We start from the raw sequence: 25,218 nt of genomic DNA, 5'->3' as shown, positions 1-25,218 counted from the left end.
GCCCGGCCGTAGAAATTCCCCCGTCTAGAAGAAGCACCAGAAAAAAACCTCCCCACAGATTTGGACAGCCTCTCACCTTGGAGCTACGAAAGCTTTCCAATCAAAGTTCTTAAGGCCAATTTTCTCTGTCCCACCCTGCGTCCCAAACGCATCATTGCGCCTAGAGGCTAATCTTAAATCCATGTTAAGTTGCTGTTTTAGGGGTTGTTTTCAAAAGCCTGGGACGGATTAATCCGTTTTGCATGACTTTCCACAGGAAAGAAGCGTGGCTTGGTTTTGGAACGGGCTTCCGGGATGGATTAAGCTTGAGAACCAAGGTACCAGTGCACTTTAAATTGTAAGTTTGTGTGTGTATGTGTGTGTGTACGTCCACACACCCACAGCAATGAGATTATCCATACACACACACACACACACACATATATACACACACCACACACACACGGAGCAATTATATTATCCATATACACACACACATATATACATACATACACACCACGCACACAGAGGGAGCAATGAGATTATCCACACACACACACACACACACACACACATATATATGTTGTTGTTTAGTCATTTAGTCGTGTCCGCCTCTTCATGACCCCCTGGACCAGAGCACACCAGGCCCTCCTGTCTTCCACTGCCTCCCGCTGTTTGGTCAAACTCATGCTGGTAGCTTCGAGAACACTGTCCCACCATCTCGTCCTCCGTCGTCCCCTTCTCCTTGCGCCCTCCATCTTTCCCAACATCAGGGTCTTTTCCAGGGAGTCTTCTCTTCTCATGAGGTGGCCAAAGTCTTGGAGCCTCAGCTTCAGGATCTGTCCTTCCAGTGAGCACTCAGGGCTGATTTCCTTCAGAATGGAGAGGTTGGATCTTCTTGCAGTCCATGGGACTCTCAAGAGTCTCTTCCAGCACCAGAATTCAAAAGCATCCATTCTTCTGCGATCAGCCTTCTTGATGGTCCAGCTCTCACTTCCATACATCACTACTGGGAAAACCAGAGCTTGAACTATACGGACCTTTGTTGGCAAGGTGATGTCTCTGCTTTTTAAGACGCTGTCTAGGTTTGTCATTGCTTTTCTCCCAAGAAGCAGGCATCTTTTAATTCTGTGGCTGCTGTCACCCTCTGCAGTGATCATGGAACCCAAGAAAGTAAAATCTCTCACTGCCTCCACACACACACACACAGAGCAATGAGATTATACACACACACACACAGAGCAGAGATTATCCATACACACACACACACACACACACACACACACACACAAAAACACACACACACACACAGACAGACATACACATAATTGCTATGCTTATATATTTCACTGCTACGTTTATTTTGCAAGCTTCGTTGAGGGTTTCCTTACCCGACTGATCCCATTCCAGGCAAGTAATGATTTCCACGTGTCCGGAATTGATGGAGCAGACGTCCCAGGGGTGCTCCATGTCCAGAATGTGAATCATGTGGGTGAGGTCTAAGGAAGAAGGAGAAAATAAAGGAGGGGAGCCAGCCTTAGACTTACGAGGGATGCTCAGCTGGAGAGCAGAAGCTGCTCTGGCTTTTCTCGACAGGCTTTTCCCTGCAAGAAATTACCTTTCTCCTCTTCGTTCTTGAGGTCTGTTGTGAACGCGATCAGGTTGCGGCAGGACCAGGCGCAGACCAGAGGAATGGAGGGGCAGTGGTTACTCTTGGGGCGCTTCTCCCACTCGCAGACGTATGCCAGGTCCATCTTGCTCCGAGACCGGCGGCGCGGGGCAGGAGTTGATAATCTATGTTGGAAATGCAAAGAAAAAGAGGGTACCTTTCATCACATGTGGTGGACTTGCCCCAAGGTGAAAGACTTCTGGGAGAAGATTTATAATGAATTGAAAAAAATGCTGAAATATACATTTATTAAGAAACCAGAGGCCTTTCTTCTTGGAATAATAGGTTCGGAATTGACCCAAAAAGATGTTAGATTGTTTTTGTGTGCCACAACTGCAGCTAGAATTTTGTTAGCTAAGAACTGGAAAACACAAGAAGTCCCAACAGTGGAGGAATGGCAGATGATGGACTTTTTGGAAAAATTTGCAAATACCAGATAGGCTTAGGATTTAATTATGCGATGTTAGAGAATAATATGTTTAAAGTCAAAACTGAAACAAAGAAAGATGTTAAGTGATTAAGCTAATTTTATGAGAAAATTGGTTTTGGAAAACTGTTACAATGATATACATTGAAACTCAGCCAGGGGGATTTGAGGAAGTCACTTAACAATGTTACTAAGATTGGATCAAGTACAGTTAAGATGTATTTTTGTTTGTTTAAAATTTTGGAAAACCAATAAACCAAGGATAACCAAGGTACCCCTCTATTTTGTTACATGGTTGCATGGGAAAAGCCCCAAACTGAAATCATTGCCCAACACCCATGCTGCTAAACCAAAACCCTATTTATTTTAAGTTTCCAGTGAAAGTCACTTATAGCATGCTATCACCATCAATTTCATTTTGTGGAAAGAGGGGAGTAAAAAGAAATATTTTTGCACCTGCAATTATTTCGAATGCCCTCAATGACCTGATAACCATTTATTTGCAAATCCAGGAAGCTTTTAAAAATAAAAGAAAGCAAGAAATTGCAATTTTGCAATTTTAATTCCTAGTGTTTGGTTCAGTTAAGACCACCCCTTTCTTCCTGACTCCCAAGAGCTTTGCTTTAGCAAGAAAGGGAAAATTGAATTTCACTGGCAATGACAGCTAACATGGTGAGTTCATTTTTTTTTTTTTAAGAAAGCCAATGGAGCATTTTTCCAAACCGGTTTTTTAAATTAATTTTTTTAGGAGAAATCATTGCACTCTTAATTTTGCAAATCCAGCTGCTCGGGCATGCATTTAAATCTGCAAAATTAAGAGTGCAAGGAATTGCAACAGCAGGTTTAATTCAATTGCACCGCAAAGATTAATTGCCCCAGCAAGAAAAAGGGGAGAAATCCCCCTGGAGTTGGAAATTGCCCTGAAAATCACCTATTGGGGTGATTACCCAGCACTTAAAATGGTTAAATTGCTAGTTTTTGGTATATCCCCCCCCCCCGGGGTAACAAATGAACTCTTCCATTCCCCCCTACTCACCAACGCTCTATCCAGGCTGCCCAGCTGCTCTGCGCCTGCGCCAACTCCTGCTGCCCTAGTTAAGGACCCCTTCCTCTCAGCTGTCTTAAGGAGTGCCTGAAAAAACAACAACAAACGGCCGGAATAAAATAATTTTAAAAACCGCACGGCAACTACGCGCATCCTTTCCCTCTTCTGTCAAAACGGGCTCGTTTCAGTGGGGCGAGTCAAATCTCCCCTTTTCTTTTCAGGCAGTTCGAAAGACAGAGTGAGGACCTCTCTCTCAACCCGCCTCTCGCCTGTTCAATAGGAAGAGACTAGGAGGGGTCAAATTTGCATAGGCGGCCTCCCAGCATGCATCGGGGTGAGGGCAATTAAAAGAAATAGCATGGATTAATTTGAGAATGCGAGAAGACTAAGGGGTAGCTTGGTGGGGGGGTTTAGAAAAGAACAGGAGGCACAAACACAGGAAGGAAAGACCATAACATTTTCATACCATGACTTGGAAATATTTTCAAATCAGAGGTTTATATACGGCTGCGGTAGAGGATAGTTTTGTGCTCGCTTCGGCAGCACATATACTAAAATTGGAACGATACAGAGAAGATTAGCATGGCCCCTGCGCAAGGATGACACGCAAATTCGTGAAGCGTTCCATATTTTGGGACAGCCCGGCATTACTTTTATTGACCAGCAGCCTCACGCCCAAGACACGCCTCTTTTCCTTCCGTTTGCAAACTCCACATTACTTGCAACCCCTTTTGCGTCCCTCTTTACCCCCAACCACACCCCAAAAACCCTCTTTCCAAAAATGCCACCTGATTGCAACCTGGCTATTGCACCCCAATAATCATATATTAATGCATGCATGCAGCAATTGATGCAGTAATATGCATGCATATTCAAAACCAGCAAAACAGACCGTGCTGTTATTTATTAGTTCCACCTCCTTTTTTTGCCTTTTGTCTCTCCCCCAGTTTGCAAATCCCACACCGCTCCCCAAAAAACAGAACATTTTAATGGGTCGTGCATGCTCCTATCTTTGCTTTCCACCAATGCAAAGCTTGGAAAACTCAGCAGTGGCCAGACAATTGGAGAAGATCAGTTTACATCCCAATCCCAAAGAAGGGCAGTGCCAAAGAATGCTCCAACTACTGGGCTGCATCAATAGGAGTATTGCATCTAGATCAAGGGAAGTAATAGTGCCACTGTATTCTGCTCTGGTCAGACCTCACCTGGAGTACTGTGTCCAGTTCTGGGCACCACAGTTCAAGAAGGACACGGACAAACTGGAACGTGTCCAGAGGAGGGCAACCAAAATGGTCCAAGGCCTGGAAACGATGCCTTATGAGGAACGGCTAAGGGAGCTGGGCATGTTTAGCCTGGAGAAGAGGAGATTAAGGGGTGATATGATAGCCATGTTCAAATATATAAAAGGATGTCACATAGAGGAGGGAGAAAGGTTGTTTTCTGCTGCTCCAGAGAAGCGGACACGGAGCAATGGCTCCAAACTACAAGAAAGAAGATTCCACCTAAACATTAGGAAGAACTTCCTGACAGTAAGAGCTGTTTGACAGTGGAATTTGCTGCCAAGGAGTGGGGTGGAGTCTCCTTCTTTGGAGGTCTTTAAGCAGAGGCTTGACAACCAGATGTCAGGAGTGCTCTGATGGTGTTTCCTGCTTGGCAGGGGGTTGGACTCGATGGCCCTTGTGGTCTCTTCCAACTCTAGGATTCTATGATACTGCACAATTGCACTCATTTCACACGCTAGCAAGGTTATGCTTAAAATTCTACAAGGCAGGCTTAAGCAGTATGTGGACCGGGAACTCCCAGAAGTGCAAGCTGGATTTAGAAGGGGCAGAGGAACCAGAGACCAAATTGCAAACATGCGCTGGATTATGGAGAAAGCTAGAGAGTTCCAGAAAGACATCTACTTTTGCTTCATTGACTATGCAAAAGCCTTTGACTGTGTCGACCATGGCAAACTATGGCAAGTTCTTAAAGAAATGGGAGTGCCTGATCACCTCATCTATCTCCTGAGAAATCTCTATGTGGGACAAGAAGCTACAGTTAGAACTGGATATGGAACAACTGATTGGTTCAAAATTGGGAAAGGAGTACGACAAGGCTGTATATTGTCTCCCTGCTTATTTAACTTATATGCAGAATTCATCATGCAAAAGGCTGGGCTGGATGAATCCCAAGCCGGAATTAAGATCACCGGAAGAAATATCAACAACCTCAGATATGCAGATGACACAACCTTGATGGCAGAAAGTGAGGAGGAATTAAAGAACCTTTTATTGAGGGTGAAAGCGGAGAGCGCAAAATATGGTCTGAAGCGCAAACATCAAAAAAACGAAGATCATGGCCACTGGTCCCATTACCTCCTGGCAAATAGAAGGGGAAGAAATGGAGGCAGTGAAAGATTTTACTTTCTTGGGCTCCATGATCACTGCAGATGGTGACAGCAGTCATGAAATTAAAAGACGCCTGCTCCTTGGGAGAAAAACAAAGACAAACCTAGACAGCATCTTAAAAAGCAGAGACATCACCTTGCCAACAAAGGTCCGTATAGTAAAAGCTCTGGTTTTCCCAGTAGTGATGTATGGAAGTGAGAGCTGGACCATAAAGAAGGCTGATCGCCGAAGAATGGATGCTTTTGAATTCTGGTGCTGGAGGAGATTCTTGAGAGTCCCATGGACTGCAAGAAGATCCAACCTCTCCATTCGGAAGGAAATCAGCCCTGAGTGCTCACTGGAAGGACAGATCCTGAAGCTGAGGCTCCAAGACTTTGGCCACCTCAGGAGAAGAGAAGACTCCCTGGAAAAGACCCTGATGTTGGGAAAGATGGAGGGCACAAGGAGAAGGGGACGACGGAGGACGAGATGGTTGGACAGTGTTCTCGAAGCTACAAACATGAGTCTGACCAAACTGCGGAAGGCAGTGGAAGACAGGAGGGCCTGGCGTGCTCTGGTCCAGGGGGTCACCAAGAGGCGGACACAACTAAACAACAACAATGCAGAACCCTGTTGAGGCATCTAATCATAGCCTGCATTTTTATCAAGGCTTATATTTTGATCAGGGCCTGCATTTTAAAAAGAGCTTAAAGATTTTCAAATGTTTCATGCCAGGCAGAAGACCAGCTGCCTAAGAACCTTGGCAATGTTCTTCCTCCTAGACAAGGGGGCCCCCTGATTTATAGCAGAAAACAATTCTCAAAGTCGTAAAAAGGGAATTACAGGCTGAGAGCAAAGGTTACACTGACCCTACATATTACAAAATATAAAAAGCTGAGAAAAAACATAATTAAGAGTTGGTAAATAGTAAAATAAAACCATGTGCCTCCCATTAAACTTGAGCCATATTTTCCTAAGGTTAAAGGGCAAGAGCAAATGGAAAAAGCAGCTGGCTGGAGAAGGGGGGTGTAAACAGAAGAAGAGGCTTCTTCCTATTTTATTTTGAGGCTGTAAACTGTTCCTTCCTTTTTACTTTGAGAAGGTCTATTCTTCTAAAAAGCTATCTATGATAATGTATGAAATATATTGGCTTAAATGTAATTATGCAAAGGATATAGAAACTAAGAAATGTTAAATGCTTATGCTAGATTCTTATTTCATATAGTTGGAAGAGACCACAGGGGCCATCGAGTCCAGCCCCCTGCCAAGCAGGAAACATCATTAGAGCACACATATGGTTGTCAGGCCTTTGTTTAAAGACCTCCAAAGAAGGAGATCTTTCAATGATGATGTGAACTCAAGATCCTTGACATCTGTTTAAGATAAAAATTTAAGATTAACCATTTGTTTTGGAGGGCAATAGGGCAAGGAGGGCAAGAGGTGAGCTGGTAATTAAGGTTCCTTGTTGAGACACATGTAAGATATATTACTACTTATTTGTCATTTATAGATAGAAGAATATATAGCTTTTTGATTTCCATAAAAGGGCAAGAGAAATGGGTGTATCTTTTGTGATTGGTTCTAGCAAACAGCCAATAGGAATTTCAACCAGGCTGATTGGACAGAGGCAGCCACAGGAGGAGCAAGGGGGCTGGATTAAGGAAATATAAGTGCTGGCCAGAATGGCAGGAGGCCAGGCCAGAGCTTGGTAACCATATACCACTGTGCCTCTCATTTATTTGTCTGACAAATAAATTATTATTTTAATTTCTCTATTGCTGCGTTGAATATTTCATTCCAGCTAAGCGTTAACCACAAGCAGGGTGCTACACTGTGATCTGGGTACAGGCTCAGAGGAGAGCTGTTGAAACCTCCGGAGCTTTTATTGCACGCTCTCCAACTCGCCCTCCAGTTTGCAAACCTCCAAATGATTCACCACCATTTGCATTTTCATGCATCACCCAAAGGCTCTTTTTAAATACTTGCCATTTAAGGGGTGACAATTGCGCCTTGACTATGCATGGGGCTGCATTAAGACCAGCAAAACATACTATTATTTATTGCTTCATCCTTTGTTCAAAACCCTTCAGGGGCGTCCTAATTTCCCAAAAGGTGAGATTATGGGGTGCACGTTGCATTCAAACCATAAATAATACTACGTTTTATAGTAGTAATAAACGGTGGTGAACCATTTGGAGGTTTGCAAACTGGAGGGTGAGTTGGAGAGCGTGCAAAAAAACACCTCCAGAGGTTTCCACAGCTCTCCTCTGAGCTTGCACCCAGATTACACGGTTCTGCATTGGTGGAAAGCAAAGATAGGAGCATGCACGACCCATTAAAATGTTCTGTTTTTTGGGGAGCGGTGTGGGGTTTGCAAACTGGGGGAGAGACAAAAGGCAAAAAAAGGAGGTGGAACTAATAAATAACAGCACGGTCTGTTTTGCTGGTTTTGAATATGCATGCATATTACTGCATCAATTGCTGCATGCATGCATTAATATATGATTATTGGGGTGCAATAGCCAGGTTGCAATCAGGTGGCATTTTTGGAAAGAGGGTTTTTGGGGTGTGGTTGGGGGTAAAGAGGGACGCAAAAGGGGTTGCAAGTAATGTGGAGTTTGCAAACGGAAGGAAAAGAGGCGTGTCTTGGGCGTGAGGCTGCTGGTCAATAAAAGTAATGCCGGGCTGTCCCAAAATATGGAACGCTTCACGAATTTGCGTGTCATCCTTGCGCAGGGGCCATGCTAATCTTCTCTGTATCGTTCCAATTTTAGTATATGTGCTGCCGAAGCGAGCACAAATGAGTGTCTGCTCCATCTCGTATTTAAAGGCTTCCTTACAGAGAACCTGAAAGTTATAGTGAACTAAAATGAATTGCTCTTTCAATTTTTATTTATTTATTTACCAAGTCTTTGCTTATGTTATTATTTTAAAATCTTCTTCTCGCTTCCGAAAGATAACTTGGTGCTTTATTTCCAACGCATATGTGAAGTATGGTACATTCCTAATGGTGTCCAACCGCATTGAATTGTGGGGATGGCAGTATGCAAATGAGGGCTGCTGTCGTCAGGCGACGCCCCTCCCCATGGGAACGCCCATTGGCTGGAGCTGAGAGGAGGCCCTGGAGTCCTGCAATGTCTGCCGGGGCTTCTGTTTGGGGCTCAATCCTAATGCAAGACAGAGCAGGGACTCATGCAGAGGCGCAACAAGGAGTTTGCTTTGCTGGTGGCGCAAGGGATGGGGAAGCAGGGGTTTTGCAGAGGTTGCTGGACTCCCATCCAGCCCTGATCTTTGTGCCTGCTGCTGGCAGGGAGACCCAACCACAGAGCTGAATTATAACTCTCCTCGTCCCTGACCATTGGGCATGCTGGCTAAGGGGCTGGGAATTGGGTGGTAGGAGGACAGCAACATCTGGAGGTCCTCGCAGCGGCCACAACTGCAGATCTCTTGCAGTGCTGTCCAGTGCACAAGCACACATACCGTTGCAGTGGTATGCAAAAAAAGCCCTTTGCAATGCAGTACAAGGCACACACTCCGTGCAATGCAACCATACAGTCCGTGTAATGCACACATAATCCGTGCAATGCACACTGTGCAATGCAAACACACACTCGGTGCAAGGCACACACACACACTCTGTGCAATGCACACTCCATGCAAGGCACACACTCCGTGCAATGAAACTATACAGTCCGTGCAATGCAAGCACACACACACTGTGCAGTGTAACTACACACGCCATGCAAGGCACACACACACACTCCGTGCAATGCAACCATACAGTCCGTGCAATGCACACATAATCCGTGCAATGCACACTGTGCAATGCAAACACACACTCGGTGCAAGGCACACACACTCCCTGCAATGCGACTACACACGCCGTGCAAGGCACACACACACACACTCTGTGCAATGCACACTCCATGCAAGGCACACACTCCGTGCAATGAAACCATACAGTCCGTGCAATGCAAGCACACACACACACTGTGCAACGTAACTACACACGCCATGCAAGGCACACACACACACTCCGTGCAATGCACACACACACTACGTGCAATGCAGACACACACCGTGCAATGCAGACACACTCCGTTAAATGCACGCACACACTCAGTTCAATGCAAACACTCCATGCAATGCAACTGCAAAACTCTCACGCGCTGCAATGCAACGCCACGCAAACACATCCCGTGCAGCGCCGCGCCCTGCAAAGCCCGGAGCAAACTGCACATTGCAAACGCGGCTGCGTCCGTTGCATCAGCTTTTGCTTTTCGCAAGGGAGGCGGAACTCCATCCCGCCCTGTCGCGCCGCCTCTTCCTCCAGCCCTTTGCTCCCCTCCTCCCCCCGGAGCTGACGCGTCTTCCTGGGGCGGTGCAGCCGGGGGGGGGGGCGGCAGCTGGGCCGGGTGCCTTTCCAAAAACCTGGGGTGGTATCCGGGTCCCGGACATCAGGATCTTGTTGGCTTGGGGTTGCAATCCGGGCGAGCCATGGTGGTGCTGAAGGGGACAGATCCTGGCGGTGCAAGAGGAGGCGGCCAGCAGGAGCAACCGGGAGCCCCCCTAAACCAGCCCTATGGGTGAGTAAGGGGGGGCAGCCTTGCCACTGAATATCTGTGGCTCTTATTTGGGAAAAAGGAGATTTCAATTGATTTCTTTAAAACAGTAAAAGCAGGGTGGGTCTAGCAACCTTTGCAAGAAGCTTGCAAGCAAACAGGCAATGCAACAGCTGTTTCCTTCCGGGAGCAAGCAAGTTGATCCATCTCCTAAGATAGACTTCTCCTGTAACTGGAGGTTCCATTGCGGTGGCGCAACTCAGGAAATCGGGGTGCGGAGAGCTCGCCAGGTCAGACTCCGTTTGGGGGTCCCTGATTTGGAGAAGGCTACCCCATCACCTCCTGGCAAATAGAAGGGGAAGAAATGGAGGCAGGGAGAGATTTTACTTTCTTGGGCTCCATGATCACTGCAGATGGTGTCAGCAGCCATGAAATTAAAAGACGCCTGCTCCTTGGGAGAAAGGCGATGACAAACCTAGACAGCATCTTAAAAAGCAGAGACATCACCCCTTGCCGACAAAGGTCCGTATAGTTCAAGCTCTGGTTTTCCCAGTAGTGATGTATGGAAGTGAGAGCTGGACCATAAAGAAGGCTGATCGCCGAAGAATGGATGCTTTTGAATTCTGGTGCTGGAGGAGACTCTTGAGAGTCCCATGGACTGCAAGAAGATCAAACCTCTCCATTCTGAAGGAAATCAGCCCTGAGTGCTCACTGGAAGGACAGATCCTGAAGCCGAGGCTCCAGTACTTTGGCCACCTCATGAGAAGAGAAGCCTCCCTGGAAAAGACCCTGATGTTGGGAAAGATGGAGGGCGCAAGGAGAAGGGGACGACAGAGGACGAGATGGTGGGACAGTGTTCTCGAAGCTACCAGCATGAGTTTGACCAAACTGCGGGAGGCAGTGGAAGACAGGAGGGCCTGGTGTGCTCTGGTCCAGGGCGTCACGAAGAGGCGGACACCACTAAACGACTAAACAACAACAACCGGGGAGACCGTGAGCTTGGTGCGCGGGACGCAATGTGCAAACACACGCACATCCAGCCGGTTTGGCTTAGCTGACATTTCGAAGGCGCCTCGGAGCTTGGCAGAAGCAGCCCTTCCTCATTGCCCGGCCTAAAAGGTACTGAAACTGTCTCTTGTGGCGGGTAGTTCCGCCGGCAAGACGGTACATTTTAGGCAGCCTTTTGCCATGGTTTCACCAGAGATGATTTGGGTTGTTAGGCAACACAAACACAAACACAAATACACGACGGAGGAAAACATGACTTGCCTCGCTTACTCATCTCTGAATAAACTTCCTTGAGTGACATCAACTGCAGGTATTAAAAATACCTGCATATGCCAGTTTTGGAGGAGAGCATCTCTTTCTCCTCACTTTATAGCATCTAGCAAACCGCCGCAAAAGCCATAAATTTTGCAAACCTGATCTTTATTCATAGAATTGCAGAGTTGGAAGGGACCCCAAATTTCAGCTCGAAGCGTCCGCAAGGCTGGGTACAACTTCCCTTTCCTTTGACGAAGTTCCTGCTTCAGGCTGGTAGTCAAACCGGTTGCACTTCTTATTTGCAAAGTTGTTTGCTTGCATTCCTAAAAAAGGCTGAATCAACTTGACCCCTGTTAAACTAGCCACGATTTACCATAACTGTGATAATTAATAATAATAATAATAATAATAATAATAATAATAAATTTTATTTATACCCCGCCCTCCCCGGCCAGAGCCGGTCTCAGGGCAGATAACACCAATAAAATCACAGTAAAAACATAATAGGGGAAAAAGAGAAAAAGAAAAAAACCAATTTAAAATACAATTTAAAAAATTTATGTTGGAAATGTAAAGAAAAGGAAGGTACTTTTTATCATATGTCGTGGACCCGTCCCAAGGTAAAAGACTTCTGGGAAAAGATTTATAATGAATTTTTAAAAATGATGAAATATACATTTATAAAGAAACCAGAGGCCATTCTCCTTGGAATATTAGGTCCCGATCTGCCCAAGAAAGATGTAAAGATATTTTTGTATGTCAGAACCGCTGCATGAATTTTAATAGCCAAAAAATGGAAAACACAAGAACTACCAATTGTGGAAGAATGGCAGATGAAGATGGTGGACTTTATGGAGCTGGCTGAACTCACGGGGAGAATCCGCAAACAGAAAGAAGAGGAATATCAAGAAGACTGGAAGAAATTTAAAGAATATTTGAATAAATATTGTAACATTAAAGATTAGTACTTACTTGAAAGCACCAAATAGGCCTAGGATTAAATTAGGATTAAATAAATAAATGAGAAATAGAATGTTAAGAAATTTGATTATAATTGGAATATTTTATTTTTGATTAACAATATTGGAAAACTGCTACGTTCAGTTACAAGGAAATTCAGATGGAAGAGATTAGAGGAAGTCAAGTAATTTGTTGGATTTTTAATTGATTAATTAATTTTTATTGTCTATACGTTTGTGGTTGTATTTTTGGTTATCGTTTGCTATATTTGTTTCCGTTTCCTTTTCCTTTTTGTTTCATTGATTATATTGTACGTGTGGTATTTGTAGGAAACTTAGTAAATATTATTGGGGGGAAAATAAATAAAAAAGGCTGAAACACCCTTGCTTTTGGCAAGGTGGAATGGCGCTCGCTCCTGGAATATGACACTTGTTTGCAATAAATCAGATTATTTCTGCTCTTTGCATTGATAAAAATGGATTGACGCAGTTCTCTTGAATTTGGGGGGCTCTTTTATTTTATGTGGGTCACGGCTGCAGAGAGCCTGCCAATTTTTAAAAATGCTTCGCTTCCCCTTTTTGCAGAAGGATCGAGGATTGTCTCCCGCCGCTGGCCAGCCCCGCCGCCAAGAGGTTTTCCCCGGCGAAGCGAAAGCAGTACTACATCAACCAAGCCATACGAAACTCGGATCTCATCCCCCGGGCCAAAGGGCGCAAGAGCCTTCAGCGCCTCGAGAACAGTTGAGTTTCGGGTTGGGGGGCGCCTCTCTCTGCCCAGTGGGATCGCAGAAGAGTCGCGAGGGACCCGGGGGTCATCTAGTCCAACCCGCGGGGCTCGAACCCTGGACCGAGCTGCTCTGAGCTGGGGAGAGCTCAGTCCGTAGAATGCGAGGCTCTTATAAACACCGGGTCGCGCGTTTGAGTCTCCCTTGAGCTAAAAAGCCCCAGACTGCTGCAATCTCTTGAGCCTGAGACTCCTAATCTCTTTTTTTTATATATATATAAATATTTATTGAAATTTTTTAAATAAATACAAAATGCAAAAATGATAAACAATATGACATGAATCATAACACATTTTTTCAAAACTTCTTTGGACTCCCTCACGTCTCCCACTCCCACTTACATCATTATAACCTTTTTCCAGCAATTTATCATCTTGTTTACATTCTTGAATCTCGTTCAATTAATTTAATCTAATAATTCTCCAAAAATTGAGACTCCTAATCTCAAGGTTGCAGGTTCGATTCCTGCATTGCACGGGTTTGGAGCCTCTGCAATTCTGAGCCGTGTTGCATCATAATAGGGGAAGGGTTTTCCGGCTGGGGGGCCGAATTCTGTTCTGGGGACAGGCCAGCTTAGGCGGGGCCAGCTGCAAAAGTGGGCGGAGCAATATATGCAGATTTTGGCTTTGTACCCTAGTTTCGACCCATTGCTAACCTGCAGAGGTGTATCGTGAATTCTGTGTTTCCCCTCCAGCACGTTATCTGATGACTCTCCTGGAGCAAGACGAATGCACAGGGGAAGATGGGGAGATCGTCCACCCGGCCAATCCGAGCATCTTCACTGAAGCCTGCAACAACGAGACGTACGTCAAGGTACGCGTTGTGGTCTTTTTTGGTTAAATTCCAGCTCTCTTCCTTGAGAGGCACAGCTCAGCTCAAGACAGAAGGACTGTTTTTGGGGGACAGGGGGCGGGCTGGTGTGGGGTACTCCCTGGTACTGAATGGGGTGACTGGGCCCCCGAAGGACCAGGTGCGCAGCCTGGGGGTCATTTTGGACTCACAGCTGTCCATGGAGGCGCAGGTCAATTCTGTGTCCAGGGCAGCTCCATCCGGTACGCAGGATGAGACCCTCCCTGCCCGCAGACTGCCTTGCCAGAGTGGCGCATGCTCTGGTTATCTCCCGCTTGGACTACTGCCATGCGCTCTCCGTGGGGCTCCCTTTGAAGGTGACCCGGAAACTGCAACTAATCCAGAATGCGGCAGCCAGACTGGGGACTTGGAATGGCCGCCGGGACCACATAACACTGGTCCTGAAAGACCTACATTGGCTCCCAGTACGTTTCCTAGCACATTTCAAAGTGTTGGTGCTGACCTTTAAAGACCTAAATGGCCCAGTAGACCTGAAGGAGTGTCTCCACCACCATCGTCCAGCCCGGACACCGAGGTCCAGCTCCGAGGGCCTTCTGGCGGTTCCCTCACTGTGAGAAGCCAAGTTACAGGGAACCAGCCTTCTCGGTGGTGGCGCCCTCCCTGTGGAACGCCCTCCCACCAGATGTCAAAGAGAACAACAACTACGAGACTTTTAGAAGACATCTGAAGGCAGCCCTGTTTGGAGAAGCTTTTAATGTTTGATGTATCACAGTATTTTAATATTTTTTTGGAAGCCGCCCAGAGTGGCTGGGGAAGCCCAGCCAGATGGGCGGGGTATAAATGATATATTATTATTATTATTATTATTATTATTATTATTATTATTATTATCATTATTTTGCAAATTGCATCTTTTCTGTATTCAAACGAATCAACAATTCAACAACATTTCAAATTTGCATTTCGTATCTGGGAATTGCATCTCGCCCAAATTCGGTTTTGATTTATTCGGTCAAATTGGCTGCGAGGTTAAAGCAAATTGTTTCGCAAGACCTGAGCTGCAGTGGGAAAGGAACTTTGCTGGACCTGAGCTGTCAGATGGAAAGAGAGCCTTGCTAGACCTCAGCCGCTTTTGCACGTTTTTAATTCTGAAAGCTTTGCGGACTTTGAAGCAGCCCCTGCTCGTCCTTTTTAGCCCTGTGCAGGAATTGGGATCTGAACGAGTCTGCGTTCTGAATTCCGAAGCCTTTTTTCCGTACCCGGTTCCGGAATTCGTCTTTCGAACTCAGGTTCCAGTTGGGAGTGATGGTGCGCGATAAAGGAGGGTTGTTGTTGTTTTAATAACATGTATCCGATATGAGACCTTTTTTTTTTTTTTAACATATTGCAGCTTGTTTCTGCAAAACCACAAAACGTTTTTGCGTACGAAAGCAATCTTTTAATTGTTTCGCCTTATGTATCAAATCATGTGAGCTGTTTTTATTGCACGTGTCTTTTTAATTGCAAAATTATTTTGAGTTACCTTAGGTGGAGCGATTGCCGAAAAGACTTAAATTGCACAATTGCAACCCTACTTAAAAACCACCCACAATCGAACAATTCTTACTTTCAGAAAGTTCTTCCTGATGTGCAGTTTGCTGTAACTCGGCCAACCTAAATAAATACATAAACCCTATTTTAAAATAAATAGACAAACTCAGTTTTAAAAACAGTGGTACCTTGGTTCTCAGACTTAATCCGTTCCGGAAGTCCGTTCCAAAAATCCAATTTAAATCAAAAACAGTAACATTGCAGCATGTGTTTGTTAAAAGCATTAAAAAAACCAACTTAGACTGAGTTTTAGCACACATGAAAAACTTAAAACAAATCCTTATAGGCCTTTGGACTTTAACTTAAATAGAAAACTACGTTTAGAAAGATTTTTTTCTCCAAAAGCATTTTTTTAAAAAAATACATATATCCATTTTTTTAAAAAAAAAAAATCCGATTTAAATTTTAAAAAAATCACTGATTTTTATGCACACTCTGGATAAAACCCACAACCCTGATATTCAGAGTCTCAAGTTCTGCTTGGAACCTGCACAAACCACACTTTGGGTTCTCCGGCTTTCCGCCCACTTAATCAACTCGAAAGTGGCTTGATCTTCCGATGGGAAAATAAAATAAAATTAACGGCCCTGGGAAACGCAGCTCTTTTTCCCGCTCCAGTCGCTGGGTTTTTGACTCAGGATGGGCTGAGAGGGTTGTGCGTTAATGGGCTTCTCTCATTTTTGTGTGTGTGTCTCGGCTAAGATTTGGAACGACTTCATGAACCGCTCCGGCGAGGAACAAGAGCGAGTTCTCTTGTACCTGGAAGAGGAGGCGGCGAAGAAGCAGAAGAGCAAACTGGCCGAAAAAGCAGATGTCAAGTGGAAAGGTATGGAGGGTTTGGCCTGGACTGCCTGGCAGGGATGTTTTGCATTTCTGGGACAAAAAACCCCCTTCCTTCTCTTTCTCCCTTCCTTCCTTCCTTCCTTCCTTCTCTCTCTCTCTCTCCCCTTCCTTCCTTTCTTCCTTCCTTCCTTCTCTCCTCTCTCAGTTTCTTTTTCCTTCCTTCCTTCTCTCTCTCTCCCCCTCTCTCTCCCTCTCTCTCTGTCTTCCCAACTCAAGTTTCCAGAGCTTCTTTGCTCTTGAAGGGAGTTAGAGAGATTTCTGCTTTCATCTGAACCTCCATATGCAAGAGCAGTCTACCCTCGAACGCTCCCTGTTCAGGAGCAACAGCTGGGGGGGGGGAAGGCTCCCTACCCTTCCTGGTAGTGCCAAATTTACGTATAATCTAAACAAGGTAGAAGCCCCTGGTCCCTGTTCTTCCCCTTAGAACTGCGAAAGTGCAGAGGTGGAAGGGACACCGCAGGGTCATTTATCTCAACCCCGTGCGATGCAGGAACCGCACAACCTGTTTTCCTCCTCTTTCCGTTGCAGAACACGCCGCTTACACCCCGCAAGAGTGTTTCCAGCGCATCAGCCGGCGCCTGAGGACCACGCTGAAGCGGAGCCGTATCCCCATGGTAGGTTTCGAACGCAGGACCGAAGAAGAAACCGGCGCCTGGGAACCTTTGCTGTGGCAGCTTTGCCTGGGCGCGGGGTACAAATAATAAAATTGCTTTGTTGTTATTTGCTGCTGCTTCTATTTTTCGCCCAGGGGACCCTGGAGTGCTTCGAAGATGAGCTATTGGCCTTTTTCTCGAACAGCCCTCGTTCCGTCTACACGGCAATGATGGACAACAGGTGACCAAACGGTTCTTGCACCGGGTGCCACGGCCGGATGGGAATTGTAGTACAGAAGGCGATGCACAACGTTGTTTTTTTTGGGGTTTTCGTACTGATAAAGCCAACAGCTGTTGGGAAATGGGAACCGGACGTATCCAGAGTAGAGGATCTATAAAGGATGGAAAATAGGAAGTTAATTTCCTATTAATTATTTCCTATTAATAATTTCCTGTTGTATTATTTTATTGTTGTTAGCCGCCCTGAGCCCGGCTTCGGCTGGGGAGGCGGGATATAAATAAAATTTATTATTATTATTATTATTATTAATTTCCTGGCTTTCAGTTGGAACTTAGCCTGATCTCTTATTCCCCTTCCTTCCCTATTTATGAAGATTCCCCGCTCTGGGATCCCACAGCTAATTCTCCCCTGGTCTCCTCGCTGGCCCAAATGGGACTAATTTAGCCAGCCAGCTATTGTTTATTGAATGGGTTTTCCCCCCTAAATTGATTTTTGAATTCTGAATTTATTGTTATTCATGCTTTATATTGTATTTTATGCTTTTTTTTTTTGTTGTATCACAAGTGTTTTAAATTCATTGCGAGCCCGGTTTTCTGAACCGGGAAGGGCAGGATATAAATAAAAAAATTATTATTATTACATAGGATGGAGAGTAGGAAGTTAATTTTCTGGCGGGGGGGGGGAGTTGCCCAACGCAAGATGATAAGAAAGAGAAGTCAATATAGAAATAAGTAATGGTTGAAAACAGGCGGGGGGGGGGGGGTTTGATGCTGCAAATTCTTCCGTTCCGCGAAGGTATATATAATATCGTTTTGTAAACGTAAGGGCAAATCGACGTAACGGGAATTGAACGTAAGGGAAGAATTGGGAACCTAAGGAAAGAAATGTGAAGCAGAATTGTGAATTGGAACATAAGGAAAGAATTGGGAACATAAGGGAAGAATGGGGAACCAGAATTGTGAATTGAACATAAGGAAAGAATTGGGAACATAAGGGAAGAATGGGGAACCAGAATTGTGAATTGAACCTAAGGAAAGAATTGGGAACATAAGGGAAGAATGGGGAACCAGAATTGTGAATTGAACCTAAGGAAAGAATTGGGAACATAAGGGAAGAATGGGGAACCAGAATTGTGAATTGAACCTAAGGAAAGAACTTGCAGAAAGGGATAAAAACGTGTTTTTTCAATCTCTTTTCTTGCAGCTTCGAACGGCTTCTCCTTCACGCCGTCTGCCAATACATGGACCTTGTTTCTGCCAGTAAGGGCTCCTTTCTGATATTATTTCGTATTTATTTTGGGAGGAAACTTGCTTCCCCGTGTCGAACGGGGCTATCTCTCCCTTGCAGAGAGGGCGAGGCCCTTCTGATCCGCCTTTGCCTTCGCTTCCGGCCTCGGTGGCTGGATGATAAGTAGAAAATAACTTTTTTTATTTAAAAAATGGCAATTGGGAAGCCCTTCTTCCCCCGCCCAACTTTCCCCCCCAAATATCTCCTAAGGTTTTCATTCTACAGGTGTCCCTTGATTCTCAAACTTAATCTGTTCCAGAAGTCCGTTCCAAAACCAAAGCGTTCCAAAACCAAGGCAGCGCTTTCCCATAGAAAGTCATGCAAAGCGGATTAATCCGTTCCAGACTAAAACAGCAATTTAACATGAATTTTAGCATCTAACGAGACCATTGAGCCACAAAACGAAAGCAAGAATCAATGTGCTGTACTATAAAATAAATAAGGCAGTATTGTAGATGATAAAAATTAAAATTAGTGTTTTTTCTCACCTGCACTGATCATAGTCATTGTTTGGGTGAGGGGCTTTTATCCATTTCCGCAGCCACACAACCAATCCATCAGTAGCTGAACTGGGTTCCGCACAGTCACAAAAACAAATGAACCTGGAAAAGCCTCAGAAACAAAAACGCAAAATAAATAGCAAAAACAAAAGCGCCAAACTTAACCAGTTTTGGAAGTCCATTTGATGTCCAAAATGTTCAGAAACCGAGGCGCGGCTTCTGATTGGCGCTGGCGCCCCGGAAACAATAGCCGACAGCCGCGTCGGACGTTTGTCTTCCGAAAAACGTTTGAAAACCAGAACACTCACTTCAGGGGTTGCGGCGTCTGGGAACCAAGGTCCCATTGTATTTCCTTGTTTCCTTTTGGATAAGAACACCTTGTTCTTCTCTTTTTCAAGGTGTTTACATAAACCAAAATTATTATCATCATCATTATTATTACCAAACAAGCAGACAAAAAATTCCTTCCAGTAGCACCTTAGAGACCAACTAAGTTTGTTATTGGTATTTTTATGATTATTATGATTATTATATCATCCGTCTTAGGTTCTGACTACGAAGGAAAACGACAGATGAAAGTGAGCAACAAACACACCATCTTCCTGCCTCCGGATCCGCTTCTTTCGACTTACCTGGAGCAAATGAGCTGATGGCGGTTCTGGGTCGTCTTCCGGGGGTCCGTCCCACCCCACCCCCTTTGAAATTTCTGCTTCCGTTGGCTTTTTAAAAAACAATTTAAAGGCAAATGAGTTTTGGCAGGAAGGGACTTGGCTAGGGATGTTGTCTGTGGTTGCCTAGCAACCACCTCCCACCTTGGGTACCCAAAAGATGCAGGATGTTGTCTGTGGTTGCCTAGCAACTGCCTCCCATCTCGGGTACCCAAAAGATGCAGGCCAGACGATGCTTTTGTTACCGGCCCCTCCCTCAGAGTAAGAGCCCCCGGCCTATTTTGGAGGCCCCGATTCTGCCTGGGAAGTCCTGGATGTGGGGAGCCCCCCCACTTCCATCACCCCCCGTCCATGCTGAGCTTCGTTAACGGCGAACCCCAAAAACGGGAACCCCCTCGAAACTGGTGCAAAAGATTTGCAGTCGGTTTTTGTGGGTTTTTTTATGCAGAGAACCCCCCTTTTTGCCACACTCCACAAACAGCCATAGACCCTCGAACCGGGGAAGGGGGTGTCACGGGGTCGCCCCCAAACCCAATGTCATCCGATTCACTCCCAATCGTAGCCGGGCAAACGTTTTGCAGCGAAAACGCCCCACATTTTGCAGCCCCCGCAAAACGGAGCCATAGATCCTTCAACTCATTGGGGTTTTAGGGGGGTGACCCCTGGGTTTGAGGGTCTATCTATTGCTCTGTTTTTGGGGGGTGCCGCAAAACGCGGGCTGTTTTTTCTCCGCGAAAAAAGGACCGCAAAAGTTTGGCACCAGTTTTGAGGGGGGGTGCTGTATTTTGGGGTTCGGAGTTAACGAAGCTGATGGGAGGGGGAGACCACAAAGTTTGTGGGGGGCCTGGGTGAAAACTCACCCCTTTTTTAAGGCCGTGCACCCCAAAAATAGGGTTGCGTTGCGTCGTTCGACTCAGTTGTCCAGGCCGCTTGATTTTTAAAACAATCCTTTGATTTTTAAACGCCGCCCGTAATTTAGTCTGCAAGCAATTTATAAAAATACGTATATTTTTAATAGGTCCCTCCTTCTTTGAAAAAAACAGGATTTATAAATGGCTCAGTGCGAGTGGGCTACAACTCCCTGCAAATAAAAGTATCGCATCTCAAATTTGGAGCATTTGAAAAGGGGCGATTTCTTCGACCCTATTTGACACAGTCATTTTTTAATTTTGTGTTTTTGCAATACGAAAAAAGGGAAATCCTTCGCTTCTTGCTTTTTCGGGAAAAGCTTTCCTCTCTCCCGCGAACTTTCTGGAAAGAACTGCAACGCCTCTCCTATCTGTCGCCATTGCAGTTGCCGTTCTGACCTCCTGGAGACAATTATCTATTTATATATATATCCCTGGTTTTTGGAAAGCAAATGTTAGAGAGCTGGTGTTATAACGGCTGGCTTCAGCTTCGGCTCGGCTCGATTTTAAAGTGGCAAAATTTGGGTTTTCCCACAAGCGCCTTGGATTCTGAATAATTTTTTTTGGGGGGGGGGTGCGCAAGACCCTTTTTTTCAAGTTCGGCAGAGGATCGGGTCCGCCTCACAGGGGGGGTCGTGCCAGGAAACAGCTGTCAATCCCATCTGGCTTCTGGGCAGAGGTAGACTGCTCTTGGGACTGGAGGTTCTTCTTCTTAGTTTCAACGGGCTTTGTTTGTTTCTGTCGCAACGCTCTTTTATTATGGGATGGCGGGGGACTCAACGCCTCTTGGAAATTGGGTGCCTCCTGCAAAAGGAGGAAAAACTCTTCTAACTGGCCTTAACGGTGCTTTGATTCGTAATCCGAATTTCTCTGAATTTTGGGGGTAGGGTGGCATCCTGTCTGTAGCGAAACTACACCCCCCCCCAAAAAAAAACACAGCAGCCATCTGTTCTCAGCCGAACTGCCTCATTTTCTAAACGTATGAATGACAATTGCAGGTTCCCCCTTTATTTTGCCAACCACCTCCCAAGTTGTCAGAAGCCAGACCGCGTTTTGTAAAATGTAATATAGTGTATTTTTAAAGATAATAGGTGTGTGTCCGTACGTTTTATGGCCAATGGATTCAGATTTTGTTTTCGGTTTCCCCCCAGATTGCTATCTACTGATGAAATGACCCTGGCAAAATAATAATAATTAATTATCCCATCTTCTTTGCTGCTGGTTCTTTCATTCGTTTGGTTTTCCCCAAATTGCTCTGTCGTGCCATAAAGCGAGTTTTTAAAAATATTAAATTAAATTGAAACGTGCATCGCCGTCGGTTCCAAAGAAGTCTACGCAAGTTACTAAACCTTAAAAAGGAATTTAGCCGAGCCTGTTCCTCGGGAACGGATTCCTTTCCCTCTGTAGGGCAGGGCAGGGAAACCTGTGGTCTTTATGTTGTTAGAATCGCAGAATTATAGAGTTGGAAGGGACCCTGAGGGTCACCATTAATTGAATAAATTAATAAAATAAAAAAATAATACAGGCAGGGGGGCGACAGGGAACCTCCTCCCAGGATATCAGGCCGGAGGGTCGTCATTAATTGAATAAATTAATAAAATAAAAAATAATTCAGGCAGGGGGGTGACAGGGAACCTCCCAGGATATCAGCCCTGAGGGTCATCATTAATTGAATAAATTAATAAAATAAAAATATTTCAGGCAGGGGGGCGACAGGGAACCTCCCAGGATATCAGCCCTGAGGGTCATCATTAATTGAATAAATTAATAAAATAAAAATAATTCAGGCGGGGGGGGGGGCAACAGGGAACCTCCCAGGATATCAGCCCCAAGGGTCATCATTAATTGAATTAATAAAATAATACAGGCAGGGGGGCAACAGGGAACCTCCTCCCAGGATATCGGCCCCAAGGGTCATCATTAATTGAATAAAATAATAAAATAATACAGGCAGGATTACTTGGATCCTTTAAAAAGGGCAAACCTAGAGGAGGCTTCCCGCTGTACCTCTGTCTGATATACTGGTCTGCCCTTCACATGCTAGTTTGAATTCCTATCTGTACAGGGGGTCGATTTCTAACCTGGGGGAGCCTAGGTTTCAGCCACTGGCGATCAATAAAGATATGAGCCAAGATTCCTGCATTGCACGGGGCTGGCCTGGATGACCTTTGAGGGGCCCTTCCAACTAGGAATCATCGGGAAATAGAGGGTTTTATAAATCAGTTAAATTATTGTCCTTTTTTCCCCGGCTACTGATCACATGTGGATTTTTATTTTGATCGTTGCATGCTCAGAAAAATACACCAAAGTTGAGTTTTTGCTTGTGTGTGTGTGGTTTTATGATTATCCGCAATGTCCCTTTGCGAATGTTCTTATTGAGAGTTGTTGCATTAATTGTGATTTTTCAGACGTTTCCCCAGAAGATGCCACAATTTCTGGGTGTGTTTTTTTTTTGGGGAAAGTGTCTCTTCTTCCTCTTGTGTTGCCACGATGGTGTCAAAACAGTGGGATTTTGCAGGGGGCAGCCAAATTAACTTGGCCCAAAGTCAGAGGAAACACATTCCCCCCTGAAATATACTTAGGGGAAGTTGTTTGCAAGTTTGCAAGCTCCCCCTATTTGGGGAAAAACTCCCTTCCTGCAGAAATCTAATCTGCCAAGGAAACCACTGCCCAACCTTTCTAATTTTCCACGTGCAAGAATAATGGGGGGGGGCATTTGAACACAAAACACACCCCCCAATACACACTTCCCTTGCACTACAACAGCGCAGAGACCTTCCTTCTGCCGAATGTACAAACCAACTTTGCATTTTCCGGAAGAATAAAACGTTCCGTGTAATGAGTTTTTCGTGTAAATAATAATTAAAAAATCATGCTTTTAAGAGCGGTGTTGCAGTATTATTTTTCTTAAATGCAGAAAGGGGACTTGTTGGGAAGCTGTGGGGGAAAGGCTCGCATTTCCAAGCCGCAGACAGAAATCCAACAGGTGAGGTGGTGGATTTCTGCATTTTCGTCGCTGCTGATTTCCAGGAGCTTGGGAACGGTGTGAGTTGGGAGGCAGAAAGGGTGAGTATAGCTTTCTCAGGAGGAGGAGGAAAAATAAAACTTGGCTTACCGGCCCTCTGGAAGTTGGGAACAAAGGCGTGCGGCCCTTGCGCTGTGAAGGACCCTGACCCCACTCAGCCATCAACGATGCCTCCCAGTTTGCAGATGACACCAAACTGGGATGGGGAACAAATGTGGCAGAAGGCAGAAATGGGATTTGAGATGACCTTAACAGATTGGAAAATTGGGCCCGTGTTCATTTAAAGTTGGAGCGTAATAATTATTTCACTATGAATATACTTCTTAATTGTATTTCACTGTGTGTTAAACCACAGAGCCTAGGACTTACCGATCAGAAGGTCGGCGGTTCAAATCCCCACAATGACGGGGTGAGCTCCCGTTGCTCGGTCCCTGCTCCTGCCAACCTAGCAGTTCGAAAGCACATCAAAAGTGCAAGTAGATAAATAGGTACCGCTCCGGCAGGAAGGTAAACGGCGTTTCCGTGCGCTGCTCCGGTTCGCCAGAAGCGGCTCAGTCCTGCTGGCCACATGACTTGGAAGCTGTACGCCGGCTCCCTCGGCCAGTAAAGCGAGATGAGCGCCCACAATCCCAGAGTCGGTCACAACTGAACCTAATGGGCAGGAGTCCCTTTACCTATTAATATACTTCTTAATTGTATTTCGGTTGAACAATGACTTAGATACACTACATATTTTGTTATGGGCAAATGGCTTGAGATACCTATTAGGTCCCTCAATTACTATATAGTCAGATTGTTTATTTCCTTGACATCTGACGGGAGGGCGCCACCACCGAGAAGGCCCTGTGCCTGGTTCCCTGTAACCTCGCTTCTCGCAGGGAGGGAACCGCCAGGAGGCCCTTGGGAGATGGACCCGGGTGTCCGGAGATGCTCCTTCAGGTCTACTGGGCCTTTGAGGCCGTTTAGGGCTTTCAAGGTCAGCACCAACCCTTTGAATTGTGCTCGGAAACGTCCTGGGAGCCAATGTAGGTCTTTCAGGACTGGTGTTATATGGTCTCCGCTCCCAGTCCCCAGTCTAGCTGCCAAATTCTGGATTAGTTGCAGTTTCTGGGTCACCTTCCAAGGGAGCCCCACGGAGAGCACATATTATAAAAGGTAGCTTCTCTTCCTCTAACCTTCCCATCTCTTCTTACTCTTACTGTTTTTCCGTTTGCTGGATTCCCCAGTGCAAAGGTGTGTGCGAGATACAGGGGTCAGCAGACTTTTTCAGCAGGGGGCTGGTCCACTGTCCCTCAGACCTTGTGGGGGGCCGGACTATATTTTGGGAGGAAAAATGAACGAATTCCTATGCCCCACAAAGAACTGAGAGATGCATTTTAAATAAAAGCACACATTCTACTCGTGTAAAAACACCAGGCAGGCCCTACAAATAACCCAGAGATGCATTTTAAATAAAAGCACACGTTCTACTCGTGTAAAAACAGCAGGCAGGCCCCACAAATAACCCAGAGATGCATTTTAAATAAAAGGACACATTCTACTCATGTAAAAACACGCTGATCCCCGGACTGTCCGCAGGCCGGATTGAGAAGGCGACTGGGTTGGATCCGGCCCCCGGGTTAGTTTGCCTACCCATGCTTTAGAAATTGCCCAGGCACTTAGCCAAAGACTGCCAGAAAAGCACCGGTAAGAGGC

At 45.5% G+C, this 25,218-nt stretch overlaps 2 protein-coding genes and 1 long non-coding RNA gene across 4 annotated transcripts in view; 1 reads left to right on the top strand and 2 right to left on the bottom strand.

The window, feature by feature from the left end:
• MED16 (mediator complex subunit 16) overlaps nt 1-3,210 on the bottom strand; it is a 29,710-nt gene extending 26,500 nt beyond the window's left edge. The window contains exons 1-3 of the mRNA XM_079960540.1: nt 3,112-3,210; nt 1,598-1,773; nt 1,371-1,478 (exon numbers count right to left, since the gene is read on the bottom strand). Of these exons, the coding sequence (XP_079816666.1) occupies nt 1,371-1,478; nt 1,598-1,733 (244 nt within the window). The 5' untranslated portion in view covers nt 1,734-1,773; nt 3,112-3,210. The remainder of the gene's footprint in view (nt 1-1,370; nt 1,479-1,597; nt 1,774-3,111) is intronic.
• A 6,636-nt stretch (nt 3,211-9,846) lies between these two features.
• Nucleotides 9,847-21,419, top strand: R3HDM4 (R3H domain containing 4). The gene is made up of 8 exons (XM_079960914.1): nt 9,847-10,075; nt 12,859-13,013; nt 13,753-13,871; nt 16,161-16,284; nt 16,830-16,915; nt 17,050-17,135; nt 18,339-18,394; nt 19,469-21,419. The coding sequence occupies exons 1-8, from the start codon at nt 9,987-9,989 to the stop codon at nt 19,570-19,572; spliced, it is 819 nt and encodes a 272-aa protein (XP_079817040.1). The 5' UTR covers nt 9,847-9,986; the 3' UTR covers nt 19,573-21,419.
• Nucleotides 19,684-24,091, bottom strand: LOC307207274. Of its 2 annotated transcripts, XR_013834593.1 has the most exons (3): nt 22,386-23,401; nt 19,775-22,309; nt 19,684-19,716 (listed from the first exon to the last, which is right to left on the bottom strand). It is a non-coding gene; the product is annotated as an uncharacterized lncRNA (long non-coding RNA). The 2 variants fall into 2 exon arrangements; XR_013834592.1 differs by lacking the exon at nt 19,684-19,716 and having other exon boundaries at nt 21,068-22,309; nt 22,386-24,091.
• Nucleotides 24,092-25,218: the final 1,127 nt, after the last annotated feature.

Source organism: Podarcis cretensis (genome assembly GCF_951804945.1).
Source record: "Podarcis cretensis genome assembly, chromosome: 18".
In the NCBI taxonomy this organism is placed as follows: domain Eukaryota; kingdom Metazoa; phylum Chordata; class Lepidosauria; order Squamata; family Lacertidae; genus Podarcis; species Podarcis cretensis.
The sequence above is the reverse complement of the archived record's forward strand: the minus strand, read 5'-3'. Positions and strand labels throughout refer to the sequence as shown.